The 13,719-nt window shown below is 38.8% G+C and overlaps 1 protein-coding gene across 1 annotated transcript; it reads right to left on the bottom strand.

The window, feature by feature from the left end:
- Positions 1-307: 307 nt before the first annotated feature.
- On the bottom strand, positions 308-4,916 carry LOC111778391 (protein SIEVE ELEMENT OCCLUSION B-like). The gene is made up of 7 exons (XM_023658181.1): positions 4,652-4,916; positions 4,477-4,578; positions 3,957-4,405; positions 3,780-3,877; positions 2,633-2,766; positions 2,077-2,553; positions 308-1,067 (listed from the first exon to the last, which is right to left on the bottom strand). Exons 1-7 carry the CDS (start codon positions 4,889-4,891, stop codon positions 486-488), a joined length of 2,082 nt encoding a protein of 693 aa, XP_023513949.1. The 5' UTR covers positions 4,892-4,916; the 3' UTR covers positions 308-485.
- Between the last annotated feature and the right edge of the window lie 8,803 nt (positions 4,917-13,719).

Here is a 13,719-nt window from a genome sequence, read left to right as displayed (position 1 = left end):
TTGACAAGGAATTCACGAATCGTCCGTACGTATCTTCCTATCTTCCTAACCCTGTCGGCTAGGATCTCCTCTATTTCTTTGCTGTCTCTTTGTTTCAGATCGATGTTCAGTCTCGTGATTACATTTCGCTGATCGTCGTCCGGCTCAGGGTGATAGATGAGAGAATAGATAATTAAATAGATGCATGTATAATTGAGTATCAAGCAAAATTATATTTTTAAAATTAATAATAATTTCGGTTAGATTCAATTCAACTCAATTTAATTTAGAACCTCCTAACTAATTCAATGCATAAAATTTTAATTTATTTAAACCGAATCCAACTTAAATAAATTTATAATCGAAATTCATATAAAAATACAATAAGAACAAGAGCATCCATAAGTATAACCACATGGCTTTATGAACTCAACATGCAGAAGAGGCAGCCAAATGGTGTTATTCAGCCATAGTAGAAATAGAAGAAGCAATAATAAGGTGATGATCTAAAGAACATTAGGGCGGCCATGGCAGCAAGTGAATCTGATACCACTTCCCATGTATCGGCGACACACCGGGCACATAACGGTTAGCGGTATCCACCCGCTATATCCCATAATATTCACATGCGTGCATTCAAGGCTTTTACTAGTGAGCTCATCGAAGTTATTTTTGAAAGAACCCGAGAAGCCTACTCGACGTAAGTTTTTCTTCCATGTTTGAAACTCCTCTAATGCTTTTACGATCAAGTCCCCGCCCCCAACCATGACGACGGTCTGGCCTTTGGTTACTATTGCCCAACCCTTTTCGTTTTCGTAAGATATCAGTCGTGAAATATGTTCGGTTGCGGTCGAACCTTGTAGCTGATGCTTGAGAATGAAGAAACTCCGTTGCGCGGTCCAGAAACGAGACATGATGGTTGGATCAGGCTCTCCTTTTTGGTTCAATCCTAGGGGTACTAATTCAAAGGTTATTCCTTCTTCTCTTAGCATTGGGTCTCTTTTAATGGCTTCGGCTGTGTCTTCAAATCTTTTAATCCATCCCTGATTGTGTCCTCCGTAGAATATCATAGTCCTTTCCTTGTTAATCTGAGAGAAGGAATAATCAGATGAGATTCACACAACTCCAATGGATTTTAATTTTTAGTTGTTAGAAAGTTTAGCGGTTAGTAAACAAGAACATTTCATATTGTTCATCGAAAACAAGAACGTTAATGTAATAACCCAAGCCCATCACTAGCAGATATTGTCATTTTTGAGCTTTCACTTTCGTACTTCTCTTCCTAGAGAGAAGTTTTCACACTCTTATAAAGAATGTTTTGTTCCCCTTTGCAACCGTTGTAGGACCTCGCTGAACTCTGAAGGGAGATGGACACTGGGCGGTGTGCCAGTGAGGACGTTGGGCCCCTAAAGAGGTTAGATTGTGAGATCCCACATCGATTGGAGAGTAACGATGTGAGTGAGGACGCTGGGCTCCGAGAGGGGGTGAATTGTGAGATTCCACATCAATTAGAGAGGAATGAATATTAGTGAGGACGCTGGCCCTGAATGGGCTTTCCCTTTCGTACTTCTCTTCGTAGGGAGAGGTTTTCACACTCTTGTAAATAATGTTTTGTTCCCCTCTGCAACCGATGTAGAACCTCTCTGAACACTGGAAGGGGATGGACACTGGGCGGTGTGCCAGTGAGGATGCTGGACCCCTAAAGAGGTTAGATTGTGAGATCACACATCGATTGAAGAGTAACGATGCGAGTGAGGACGCTGAGCTCCGAGAGGGGTGGATTGTGAGATTCCACATTAATTAGAGAGGAATGAGTGTTAGCGAGGACGCTGGCCCTGAAGGAGGGTGGATTATGAGATCTCACATCGATCGGAGAGGAATGAATGCCAGCGAGTACGCTGGGTCTCAAAGGGAGGTGGATTGTGAGATCTCACATTATTGGAGAGAAGAATCAAACATTCTTTACAAGGGTGTGGAAACCTCTCCCTAGCAGACGCGATTTAAAAGTCTTGAAGGGAAGCTTGGAAGGGAAAGTCAAAAAATGACAATATCTGCCTCGGGACGAGTAGATGGTAGATTTTTAGGAGAGGAATGTACCATGGCCAAGCTGTTCAACCTAGGTTGATCAGTGAATTTGACAACAGTTGAATCAATCCAACTCCTTTTCAACAAAGCATTTGCTCTCTCATACGTAAAAGGAATAGCCTCTTTCTCCCAAATTCGAGTCAAATGAACTGCATTGGGGAATTCAATCTTGGATTGTGTGTTTAGAACAACAATCAACAAATCTTCTCTAACTTCCCATTTCTCTTCCAAGAACCTCAAACCCGCAACCTTTGTATCAAATGGCACCGCATACCATTTCATTTTAGATATCAAAGCTTCATAAGCTTCCTCATCACCTTCAGCAGGAGGGTCTGATATCACAGGAACCCATACAATTTCATGCTTGTTTCCCTTCTTCACCTCATTGTAAACCACATTCAGGCTATCAAGATCTTCTTTTGAAACATCTAATCGCTTTGAAACTATTAATATCAAATTCTTTTCCTTCAGGAAATCTTCAATGTATTCCTGCATCGTTCAGTACAAGTGTTGGAATCACAAATGATATCAATTTTTGAGTGAATTAAGAAAGTGTGTGTTTGAAGACCTCCAAACGAGTAGAACAGTTTATGAGAGGCCTGGCTTTGTGTTTGCCATGTATCAGCTTGGAAAGGAACAAGGTAATATCAATAGGAAAATGATCAGTTTGGTCCACCAGCCATCTATAAAGCTCTACCTCTTCTGCAATACATAAACCAAATTTGTTTTCTTAAGTATATCGCCACAAAAGAAAAAAGAAAAAATTTAACCGTTCAAGCTCATCGCTAGCAGTATCTCGGGTTTCTTTTCCAAACTTCCCCTCAAGGTTTTTAAAATAGGTATGCTAGGGAGAGGATTCTACACCATTATAAAGAATGCTTCATTTTCTCCTCCCACCGATCGATATGGGATCTCACAATCCACACCGAGATGTCCTCGTTGGGCTTTCCCTCCTGGACTTCCCTCGAGGTTTTTAAAACGTGTCTGCTAGGAATAGGGAGAGGTTTCCACACCATTATAAAGAATACTTCGTTCTCCTCTCCAACCGATGTGGGATCTCACAATCCACGCCCTGATGTCCTCTTTGGGTTTTCTCTTTCGAGCTTCCCCTCAAGATTTTAAAAACGCGTCTGCTAGGTAGAAGTTTCAAGACCCTCATAAAGAATGTTTCGTTCTCCTCCTCAACCGATGTGGGATCTTACAATCCAGGCCTCGATGTCCTCTTGGGGCTTTCCCTTTCGGGCTTTCCTTCAAGATTTTTAAAACACGTCTGCTAAGTAGAGGTTTCCACACCCTTATAAAGAATGCTTCGTTCTCCTCTCCAACCGATGTGAGATCTCACAATCCACCCCCTTCTCCTTCGGGGCCCAGCATCCTCTCTGACACTTATTCCCTTCTCCAATCGATGTGGGACCCCCTAATCAACCCCCTTCGGGGCCAGCGTCCTTGCTGGCACAGCACCTCGTGTCCACCCCTTTCGGGGCTCAGCCTCCTCACTGGCACATCACCCCGGTGTCTGGCTTTGATACCATTTGTAATCGTCAAAACCCATCACTAGTAAATATTGTCATCTTTCGACTTTCACTCAAGGTTTTTAAAACTAGTCTGTTAGGAGAGGTTTTCACACCCTTATAAAAAGAATGATTCGTTCTCCTCCACAAACGACGTGGGATCTTACAAAAATAAAACTTCCACGAAAGACAAAAGAAACGGACCTTGTTGTTTCATGATGAACTGATGATGCTTCTCAAGTGTTACAAGTATGGATCTCTTTTTCTCAGTCAATTCATTCAAATATTTAGGGGTTTGACCTCTGAACTTGCATCAATAATCATTAGAATAATAATAAAGAAAAAAAGTATAATTCATTTTAATAAGAAGAAAAATCTTACTCCGTGCCAGAAAGATAGCAATGAAGATCAATGCTGGAAGCCACAAGAGCATGAACAATCCAATAAGAAACCAATGGGATCCGGCGAAGTGCCGCAGACAATTCAGGCACTTCTTTGATATCATATTTGGACAAGTTCTTGAATTCATTCATGTATTTAATGGCCTTCAAGCAGCTGTATATCAAACTGTTGGGCCCAAAAAACACCTGCCCATATTGCACAGAATCCAGCTCCTTCCTCAGCGAACCCACTCGCTTGATCATCGCCAACGATTTAGCGAGCGGGTCCGAGCGCGAGTAATTGTCGAGGTGCCACAAAGCTCCATAGTTCATAGCGAACGCCGCGAAGATCAGCACGGCCTTCGCCTCCCATGAATATTTGGTCAGCTTACTTAGAATATCAAGAGTTGTTTTGTGAGCTATATCTATCCCAGCAGCCTTACATCCCATCTGAAAATTGACATTATTTCAATACAAAAGTAGTGAGGTTAAAATCTCAAGATTTTTGGCTAAGTAAAGACCTGTTTTGAGATATCATGAAGGGTGCAAACTGGTGGTTCAATTGAGGAGGGATATGTGAAGGAGTCATCTGAAAGTTCAACATGCACTTTGCTTCCCTGAGCCTAAAATGATCATAAAAATTTGCATAAGAAGGGAGAATAAGAAGGGGAGAGATTAAGGCATGTGATATCTAACCCAATGAGAAGCTGCGGAAATCTGATCCGAGGATTTAATGACGTTTTCGATGAACGAAATGTAGTCGTTAAGGTCGATCTTTATTGTCTCGTCGTCGCCATGTTTGGTGAATAAGTGATTCATGATAACATCGTCGGATAAGTGCTTTAGATTCGTCTGTTCCTTGTCTGTTTTTTGCATTAGAGCGAGCGCCAATGGAACGGCCGAGATCTTGGGACGAGGTGCAAATGAAGCACACATGATTTTGGTTTGGTTAGTTGTAGCAAGCAAGATTTGGGAGTAGGGATAGAGAGATTTGTATCTTATTTATAGCTCCCACAAGGGTGGAAAATGAGAGATAAAGCAAAGAATTTGGGAGTTTTTCAAAGAAAGAATAATGAATGTAATGGTGGAGATGGGAGCTTTAGTGAAGCTTTTCTATAAGGCTTCATTAAAGAATATGCATTTGGGGCACCTCATATCGACTAAATATACTTTTTTTTTTTTTTTTTTAAGCGTCATGATTGAAGTCGAGAAAAGAAATTTAATTGGTGTAACTCTCGACATAACAACCCAAGTTCATTCTAGCAGATGTTGTACTCTTAGTGCTTTCCCTTTCGAGCTTCCCTTCAAGTTTTTTAAAACGCGTCTGCTGGGGAGGTTTCCAGACCCAATATGCTTTGTTCTCCTCTCTAACCAACGTGGAATTTCATGGTCCACCCTCTTCAGGGCCTAGCATCCATGCTGACAATCGTTTCTCTTTTCAAACGATGTGAGATCTCAAAATCCACCTCCTTTCGAGATCCAATGTCCTCGTTGGCACTCAGTTCCTCTCTCTAATCGATGTAGGGTCTCACAATTGGGTAATAAGTTAACTCAAAATTCTCAAAGTAACCATCACTCACAAGGAAAAGGGGTCCTTCAACATTTTCCTGCATCTCGTGAGACATGACTACGTCATCTGTTTGTCTTAAATTACGTTGAGGAGGTCAACAACATAGAATTGCTCCCAGCTAACACGATATTAAGTTAACAATGGAGAAGTTGTAAGATTGAATAATTCCTTATCCCACATGTGATAATATTCTTGAAAAAGAAATCGAATTATATTTGCACATTCTATATTACTCAACGATTCTATAGCATAGATCAAATCTAAGAACCCTAATATAAAATCTCATTTATTGATCATTAGGAGGTAGGCTTTTATTGATGAGGATGAATTAATTGAATATATGTACCAAAAGTCTCTTCATACTCGAATATATGAAAGTTTAATTGAATGGAATAAGTTATTAGCTAATCATAGCAAATATTTTTCTTTTTTTTTTTCTTTAAATTTTTGTTAGGAAAAAAATTCCTATGGTTTATTTGTTCAAAAAGGGTATGATAAAGCATTAAGACTCCAAATCATTTGATGGGCGACCAAGGTTTTGAAAAAGAATCTTATTTCTAATGGGATTTTCGGTTTAAGAAATAAAAATGTAATCCTATTTCTAGGTCTTCTGAAACTCGGTTTTAGGAACATCGTCATCTAATCTAATTGTTTATGAACTCGTCCCTGAGCCTGAGGCCACTCACCAAGAAGATTCGCCCAAAGGTAGTGGCTGCTTCTTGGCCACTCCCCCCACAACTAGATACAAGGTACTTGATCTAAATTCTCAAATAGTACCTATTGACGATATTAATTATGAGTAGCAGCCAAAAATTTGTATCCATTTTTTGTGATATTATGCATGAATCATGGATCAGTTATATCATGGCGAATTCTCGGTCTCACTATTCCATTGTCTCTTTCTCTCGATTGAGCAATTCCTATATTCATAAGAATCAATAAGAAAATGAACCGGGAAAGAGGTTGGTTTTGATCTATTAGACTATTACATCTAAACATGTGGGTTTGTTCATTTTGATTGACGACAACCAGCTGACAGACGATGAAAAATAAGTTCCAACCACTTGGCAACACTTTCTTAATAAGTAGTAAGTGAAATGATTCGTTTTTGAAACTCCAAAATGAAGATTTGAACGCTTTTTGATAAACCAATAGAAATTTGGACACCATAAAGCATAGGACAGAGAAACACGACCACAGGTATTTCGCTTCGAGTATACAGGTAAGAATAGATGCTGATCTTTAAACACAAGTATTATGAATATTGATAAATTAAGTTTTTTTTTTTTTTTTTTTTTGCTTGCTAAGAGTTTCAAAGTTTTTGAAATTTCTCTCTTCCTATTAAGGATGAAAAAGAGTTGAATAGGAGNAAAAAAAAAAAAAAAAAAAAAAAAAAAAAAAAAAAAAAAAAAAAAAAAAAAAAAAAAAAAACTAAACCGCTCTCCTCACAAAAGGGGTCTTAATAATCAGGCCTGACTGTTTGTCAAAAGCACAGGTCTCCACAAAGTTGTAAGACCATGTATGGGGCTGACGCATGTCCAGTGCCGGAAAGTCAAGGAAGTTGGTGATCTGATGATAGGAGAGCCGGCCACCGAAGCCCCAGTGAATGACGACCATAACTATAATGGTGGGTTGGGGGTTGGATATGTATGGTACACATACGAGTAGTCATGCGTGACTGGAAGATGTAGGTGCACTCATTGCGCGACACGTTACAGTTGTGGATTAGGGCTTCCGAGTATCGCTTCTTGCATTCGATCTCTGGAAGATGTACATTTTTCGCTTTACCACCGTTTTGTTGGAAAAGGATAGTGAAAGAGATAGGAATAGATAAAATAGATGAAAACTGCACTTCTTTGTTATTGTTTTCAGACTCAATGACTCAATGCTTATAGTGCTACACAATCCCAATATTTATAGCTTATACACTCGAACAGAAATATAAATCATGGAAATCTAGATAAATTCAAATCTACTAACAATCTCCTAAAATCTCCTAAAAGGTTGGTAGTTTGAATATTTGAATCATATCTCAACTACTTTAAATCATATCTTCATTTTGAATACTTTGAATCATATCTCAACACTCCCCCTTGATTCAAAGTTGCAGATGTACTGTCAAGGACAGAACTTTTCTTTTGACAAGGCCTTCGTAAGTATGTCTGTTTTAACCCGTACAATGTCTGTCTCAGCTTGTATACCTTTGTTTCTTTGTCTTCTTTATGAATCCCTCTGGCGGTGTTACATAAACCTCTTCTTGTAAATCTCCATAAAACTTTTCGTTTGGTAGGTCAACCATATCCCATGTTCCATCTTTCTTAACGGACTGCATCTCTACTGCCATGACTTTCTTCCCGTCCTCTTTTTCAGTTGCTTCTTCATAATTCATAGTGTCTGAAACAGTAAGAGCAAATTGACATGATGTATATATGTCAGCTAAAGATTTATACTTTCTTGGAGGTTTCTCATCTAAAAGTTCTTCAAGAGAAGAATAGTGATGCTGAAGATGATGAATTTGACACACTTTGTGTTGCAGTGGATGCACTGGAAGATGCACTGGAGTTGACCCTTGTCTCTTCATTTAGGGAAACTTAATTGTAATCTTTTGATGCTCCTGTTCTTTACTCCAATCCCAACTCACGTTTTCATTAAATATTACATCCCTTCTAACTAAAATCTTTTTACTGGGGTTGTATGATTTATATGCCTTTGATTGAATACAGTAGCCAATGAAAATGCATTTTTCAGATTTTTCATCAAGCTTTTGACGAATTTGAGGATGTTTCAAAGCATAAGCAACACAACCAAAGATTCGTAAATGACTTATAGATGGTTTCCTTCCATGCCATGCTTCATAAGGAGTTCGATTCATAACCGCCTCTGTTGGTGAGATGTCTAATAGATAAACAGATGTTGCTACGGCTTCTGCCCAAAATTGGTTTGGAAGTCTCCTTGCTTGTAACATACTTCTTGCCATCTCCACAATAGTTCAATTTTTTTGTTCAGCGATTCCATTTTGTTCTGGAGTGTAGGGAGCTGTTAATTCCCTTTGGATGCCCTCTTCTTCACAAAACAGATTGAACTCTTTAGATATGAACTCGCCACCTCTGTCCATGCGAAGAACTTTAATGTGACAGCCACTTTGGTTCTCTACCATAGCTTTAAAAATCTGGAACTTCTGAAAAGTTCTGACTTATCTCGTAGGAAGTAAACCCAGCTCATGCGACTATGGTCATTAATGAATAGTAAAAAGTATATACTCCCACCTTAGGACTTCGTTTGCATTGGCCCACATAAATCAGCATGAATTAGTTCTAGAAAATGTGAAGCTCTTTTAGTTTTTCCAACCGGAAAGGACTTCATAGTCTGCTTGCCATAAATGCATCCTTCACATAAATTAGTTGAGTCAATTCTTGGTAATCCGAAAACCATACCTTTATACCTGAGTATTTTCAGGCCGTTCATATGAAGATGTCCATATCTGAGATGCCATAATGTTGAGTCATCTTTCGTGCTAGCAGTAGCAAAATCCTCCATGTTAGAAACATCCAGCGGAAACATCTCATTTGAAGTCATGACAATTTGAACTTTATGGCCTGATTTCTTATGTGTAATGACACAGGTCAATCAAATAGAATTGAATGTTCTCTGGTCATCAATTGTCCAACACTCAAGAAATTGTACCATAAATCAGGTACAAATTGAACATTATCTAATTGTTTTATCTTACCATGACTGGCTTCGACTTTCACGGTACATTTTCCTTCAACTTGCATCTCTTTTGTATTTTCAAGTTGCACCTTAATTCTTTGCGTCTCATCAAGCTCTTTGAATAAAGATTTGGTGCCTGTCATATGGTTCGAGCATCCGCTATCAACAAACCATAAGTCACATTTTTTCGGATTGTATCCATGCACGCCATAAACAGCTTTTCTTCTTCTTCTTCATTCTCTGCTGCAAAATTCATTAGTTGATTTTTATACCAACAATTAGATTTTGTATGCCCATACCTTCTGCAAGGGTAACATTGTATGATATTTCTTTGTTCATTGAATTGTCTCTGTCCATCACTTCTCCATCTACCCTTGTTATCACGACCACCATGGACGCTGCGAAATCCTTCTTTTCCATGACTTCTACCTGCTAAATGAATATTTTCTCTTTCGTTGTTTTCGTTGTTGGTTGTCTCCTTCACTTGTAGTGCCTTTTCTTTGTTTCTTTCTGATGCTCTATTGATTCTTGCCTCATGAGCCTGAAGCGAGCCCATCAGTTCATCAACGGAGAGTGTGGATAGATCCTTAGCTTCTTCTATGGTAGCCACCACATGGTCAAACTTTGGAGTCAAGCTTCTCAACACCTTTGCAACAATTGTTTCATCTGAAATTTTCTCTCCATAGGTACACATCTGACTGACTATTGCCATTGCTCTTGACAAAAAATCAGCAATTGATTCACCATTCGTCATGAGCAAAGTTTTAAAATCACGTCTTAGAAATTGCAATTTCACTGTCATGAGCTTTGAATTTCCCTGAAACTCCTTCTGTAGAATTGACCATGCTTGCTTTGATGTGGTTGCTGCTGCAATTCGTGAAAAGATACATGAACTGCTTGCTGAATAGTGAATAGAGCCTTGACATCGTTTTTCTTAGTTTCTCTTAGTCTCTCCTCTTCTTCTATTGTGGGTTCTAATAAATCAACAAACCCATGCTCCACCAAGTCCCATAGCTCCTGCGATCTGAGCAAAGTCTTCATCTTGATGCTCTACCACTCATATTTCTCACCATTAAAGATGGGTAACAACGGTGCAGAGGAAGAAAAACCAGCTAGCCATTTTTGTTTTGTGAAGAAAATAATCACTCACCCTCATGTTGAAGGAACTTGGCTCTGATACCAAAATGGTTGGAAAAGGGATAGTGGAAGAGATAGGAATAAATAAAATAGATAAAGCTGCAGTGCTTTGTTATTGTTTTCTTACTCAATGACTCAATGCTTAGAGTTACACAATTACTGTATGTATAGCTTAGTAAATCATGGAAATCTAGATAAATTCAAATCTAATAACAATCTCAAAAAATCTTAGTAGTCGGAATATTTGAATCATATCTTAACTACTTTAAATTATATTTTCATTTTGAATACTTTGAATCATATCTCAACACGTTTGACACGTGTTCTTCACTTGACGAGACGCGCTCTGCCTCCCTTTGCGTGGCATGTGTCCTTGCCATCGCTTGATGCATTCTTATTCGCCCTGCCACCTTCAAGGTTTATTTTTCAGATTTACAGTATTTCGTGTTTTTCTTATTTTCTTTTAGTTTTTGTATCTTTTTCTGTATAACTCAATTCAATACCGTTTTTTTTCACTAAAGTTATTGTTTAATCCAGCTATCCAACAGAATTAGTTTCATTTGGTTTTATTAATCATGGAGAAAAATAATCGTGTTGAAATTAGGCTCAAAATTCATAAACTCACAGTTCATGAGGATAAGATGTTTGAGAATAGGACGTTTGGAAATAAGATGCTATATAAAGTTTTGATTTTTTTTTTTGATTTTAATTATTATTATTATTATTATTATTATTATTATTATTATTATTATTATTATTATTATTATTATTATTATTATTATTATTTTGTAATCAATCTTAATAATTAACATCACATAGATGATTTTAATAAAACTATATAAATTTATAATCGTAAACATTTAGTACTAACTTATCATTCAAAAATTAAATGTTGTATTTAGTAAAATAAATTATATTAAATGAGATATATTTATAAATCTCATATAATTATAATTTGGAATTGTGAAAGACGATTAGAGGGTGAGGAACCATGCTCTTGATCAATCTAGACCTAAGGAGTCGGAACTGAGTAACTTGGATACGTAAATATTTGTCTAGATCGCCAAATCGTTCTAGAGACAGAAGACCACCATGACAACTTCAGAGAAAATGAAGGTAGCATGTAGGCAGGTAGCAGTCGATGTAATGTCTGTGAAGCTTCCAGTTCCCTGTCCATCCAAAGGTACCGTTGAGCTAGGCGTGAAGCTTCCAGTTTCCTGTTCATCCAAAGGTACCGTTGAGTTAGGCGTGAGGCTTGTTAGGAATGTACGACTTGAGTAGGAGACGCGGTGGGTCCATCCTGTGGGAGGATGTTGATCATGCGGGTAGTTAGCAGAGTTGGTACGGGTAGCGCTCTTGACTTTGGGCAACTCCATGACATGTGGGATGAGTTCACATTTACCTCCCATGGTTGACTAGCAGGCTAGCACTCATCATGCTGCCCCCGCCTGATAGAGTGTTCCTTAAGGTAGTGCCTCAACTCCAGACATCGGTCACCATTGCATAGGTTAGCTAGCTACCCAAGTCTGAGCACAACAAGAACGACATACCTAGATCCTAAAGATAGCTTGTGGCCTCCGACTAGGTCAATGATGCGATGAGGGCCTACAAGTTGGTTGCTTATTTACTCATTTCTTTTTACATCTTTTTTTCAGGTGCATGACCATATTGGTCAAGGTGAAAGGGTGCTCGAAAACTTAGTAGTCACAAAAGAATATCGACTCAGGACATTTGTCTAGTTCACATATTATGTATCACGTATTCAATTATCTCTTTAAATAAACATAACATACATCTAAGCATGCCTTCGGTTTCACTTTGGTATTGCAAACAATGTTATAAAGTTTTAAATTCGTGGAAAAATTCATATTCGATTTTCTTTGTCTTTTCATTCCTTCATCTTGTGTTGCATAATTTGTTTAGTCACATCCAATCTTTCAACGCCTAATTTGGGGCGTGACATCTCTTTTTGTCACGACCTGATTTTCGAGGCTTCGAAAAATCGAATCGTGACTAAAAGACGAAATCGAAAACAAACAAAAGGAAAATAAAAGAAAAGAAAACCAAAGTAAAAATATAAAAATACTTTGAATTAAAACAAAAGAGAGAAATTTTGTTTGTTAATTATTACAAAAGAAATTGCAAATATAAAATGAAATACAAAAGACTTTAAAAGACCGAAAAGGGACTGACGCTCCGGAACGACCCCCTCTGTGACTGTACAGCTCTCAAACGCTCCTCTACCTCGACCAGCAGCCAGTGAACACCTGAGAAAAATAAATGAGAACGGGATGAGTATAAAAATTATACTCAGTAAGCCACCTACTTGTAGGCTCTCTTCGCATCTTATTTTAACAGAACTCTCATGGTTTCCTAATTCGGTTCTAGGACATCGGGTTCTAACGCTAGCAAGCTGATATGGTCGGCCCTTGGGTTTCACCGGTTCATCGTCCTTTCATTAGTCACCGAGAGGTTCCTTATCTCAAGCTGATATGGTCGGTATCTCTCTATGAGGCGCTACCTCTACATGGCTATCTAGGACTACATGGTATCTAGCCTAGGGGTGTGCTGAATACCCCTACGCCCATATAGTCCTCCTATGGGGGGCGCGACCCAACCCGTTCCCATGCAACTAATGGGCTGTACGACGTGGGGACACATTTCCCATGCGAAATGGCTAAGAACAGTAAGGACTGATCAGGGACCCTTGGTCCTCCCACGAAGCTATAGATACCGTTCTCACGCTAGCAATCTATGAACCCTCCTAGGTACTTTCTTGCCGTGGTAAACTGCTAAGTTTCTAGGGGAAAAATTAAGTCTGTCTAGAGCGGCATATCGCTCCTAACAGAAATTCCCTAATCTTATCATATAAATGAGCCCTAACAATTACAGTGTGCATGCAATCTTCTTCTAACATCATAGTATGTAATTCATGCAAACTAGGCATACCGGCTCAACGGGACGATGACCTCCATCAAGCACCCAAAACTCGGCATACACAATTCTAACATAAATTAAACGCATGCATACGTACAACGGAAGCTTAAGGCATACAAGCAACAATCAGATAATTCACCCAACACATCATAACAATCCATCTAACTAATCTCATTCATGGAGAGTAATTTAAGGCAAAATTACTAACATGCATACATACAATCCAAGCGAACCCTACGAGTATTTCTTCCTAAATACCGGGTGGTGACTTACCTGGTTGACGCGTGCCCTTTCGCTAGCGTTTCTTTGCCCGTGAGGTGTCCAAAAATACTGATTTCTTTAAATTAGGTCCCTATTCACGTAAGAACAGTATTAGAACTGGAACCAGGACAAAAATCGGGCAAACAGA

Source organism: Cucurbita pepo, chromosome LG17 (assembly GCF_002806865.2).
Source record: "Cucurbita pepo subsp. pepo cultivar mu-cu-16 chromosome LG17, ASM280686v2, whole genome shotgun sequence".
NCBI lineage: Eukaryota > Viridiplantae > Streptophyta > Magnoliopsida > Cucurbitales > Cucurbitaceae > Cucurbita > Cucurbita pepo.
This window is presented reverse-complemented; position numbering and strand designations above follow the sequence as displayed.

Bases quoted from the DNA above. Each gene is read 5' to 3' on its own strand.
- LOC111778391 (XM_023658181.1), bottom strand. From the start codon at position 4,891: ATGTGTGCTTCATTTGCACCTCGTCCCAAGATCTCGGCCGTTCCATTG. The intron at 3,878-3,956 runs GTAAGATTTTTC...ATGCAAGTTCAG, and splicing joins TGCTATCTTTCTGGCACGGA to AGGTCAAACCCCTAAATATT. The intron at 2,767-3,779 runs GTCCGTTTCTTT...TATGTATTGCAG, and splicing joins GTTCATCATGAAACAACAAG to AAGAGGTAGAGCTTTATAGA.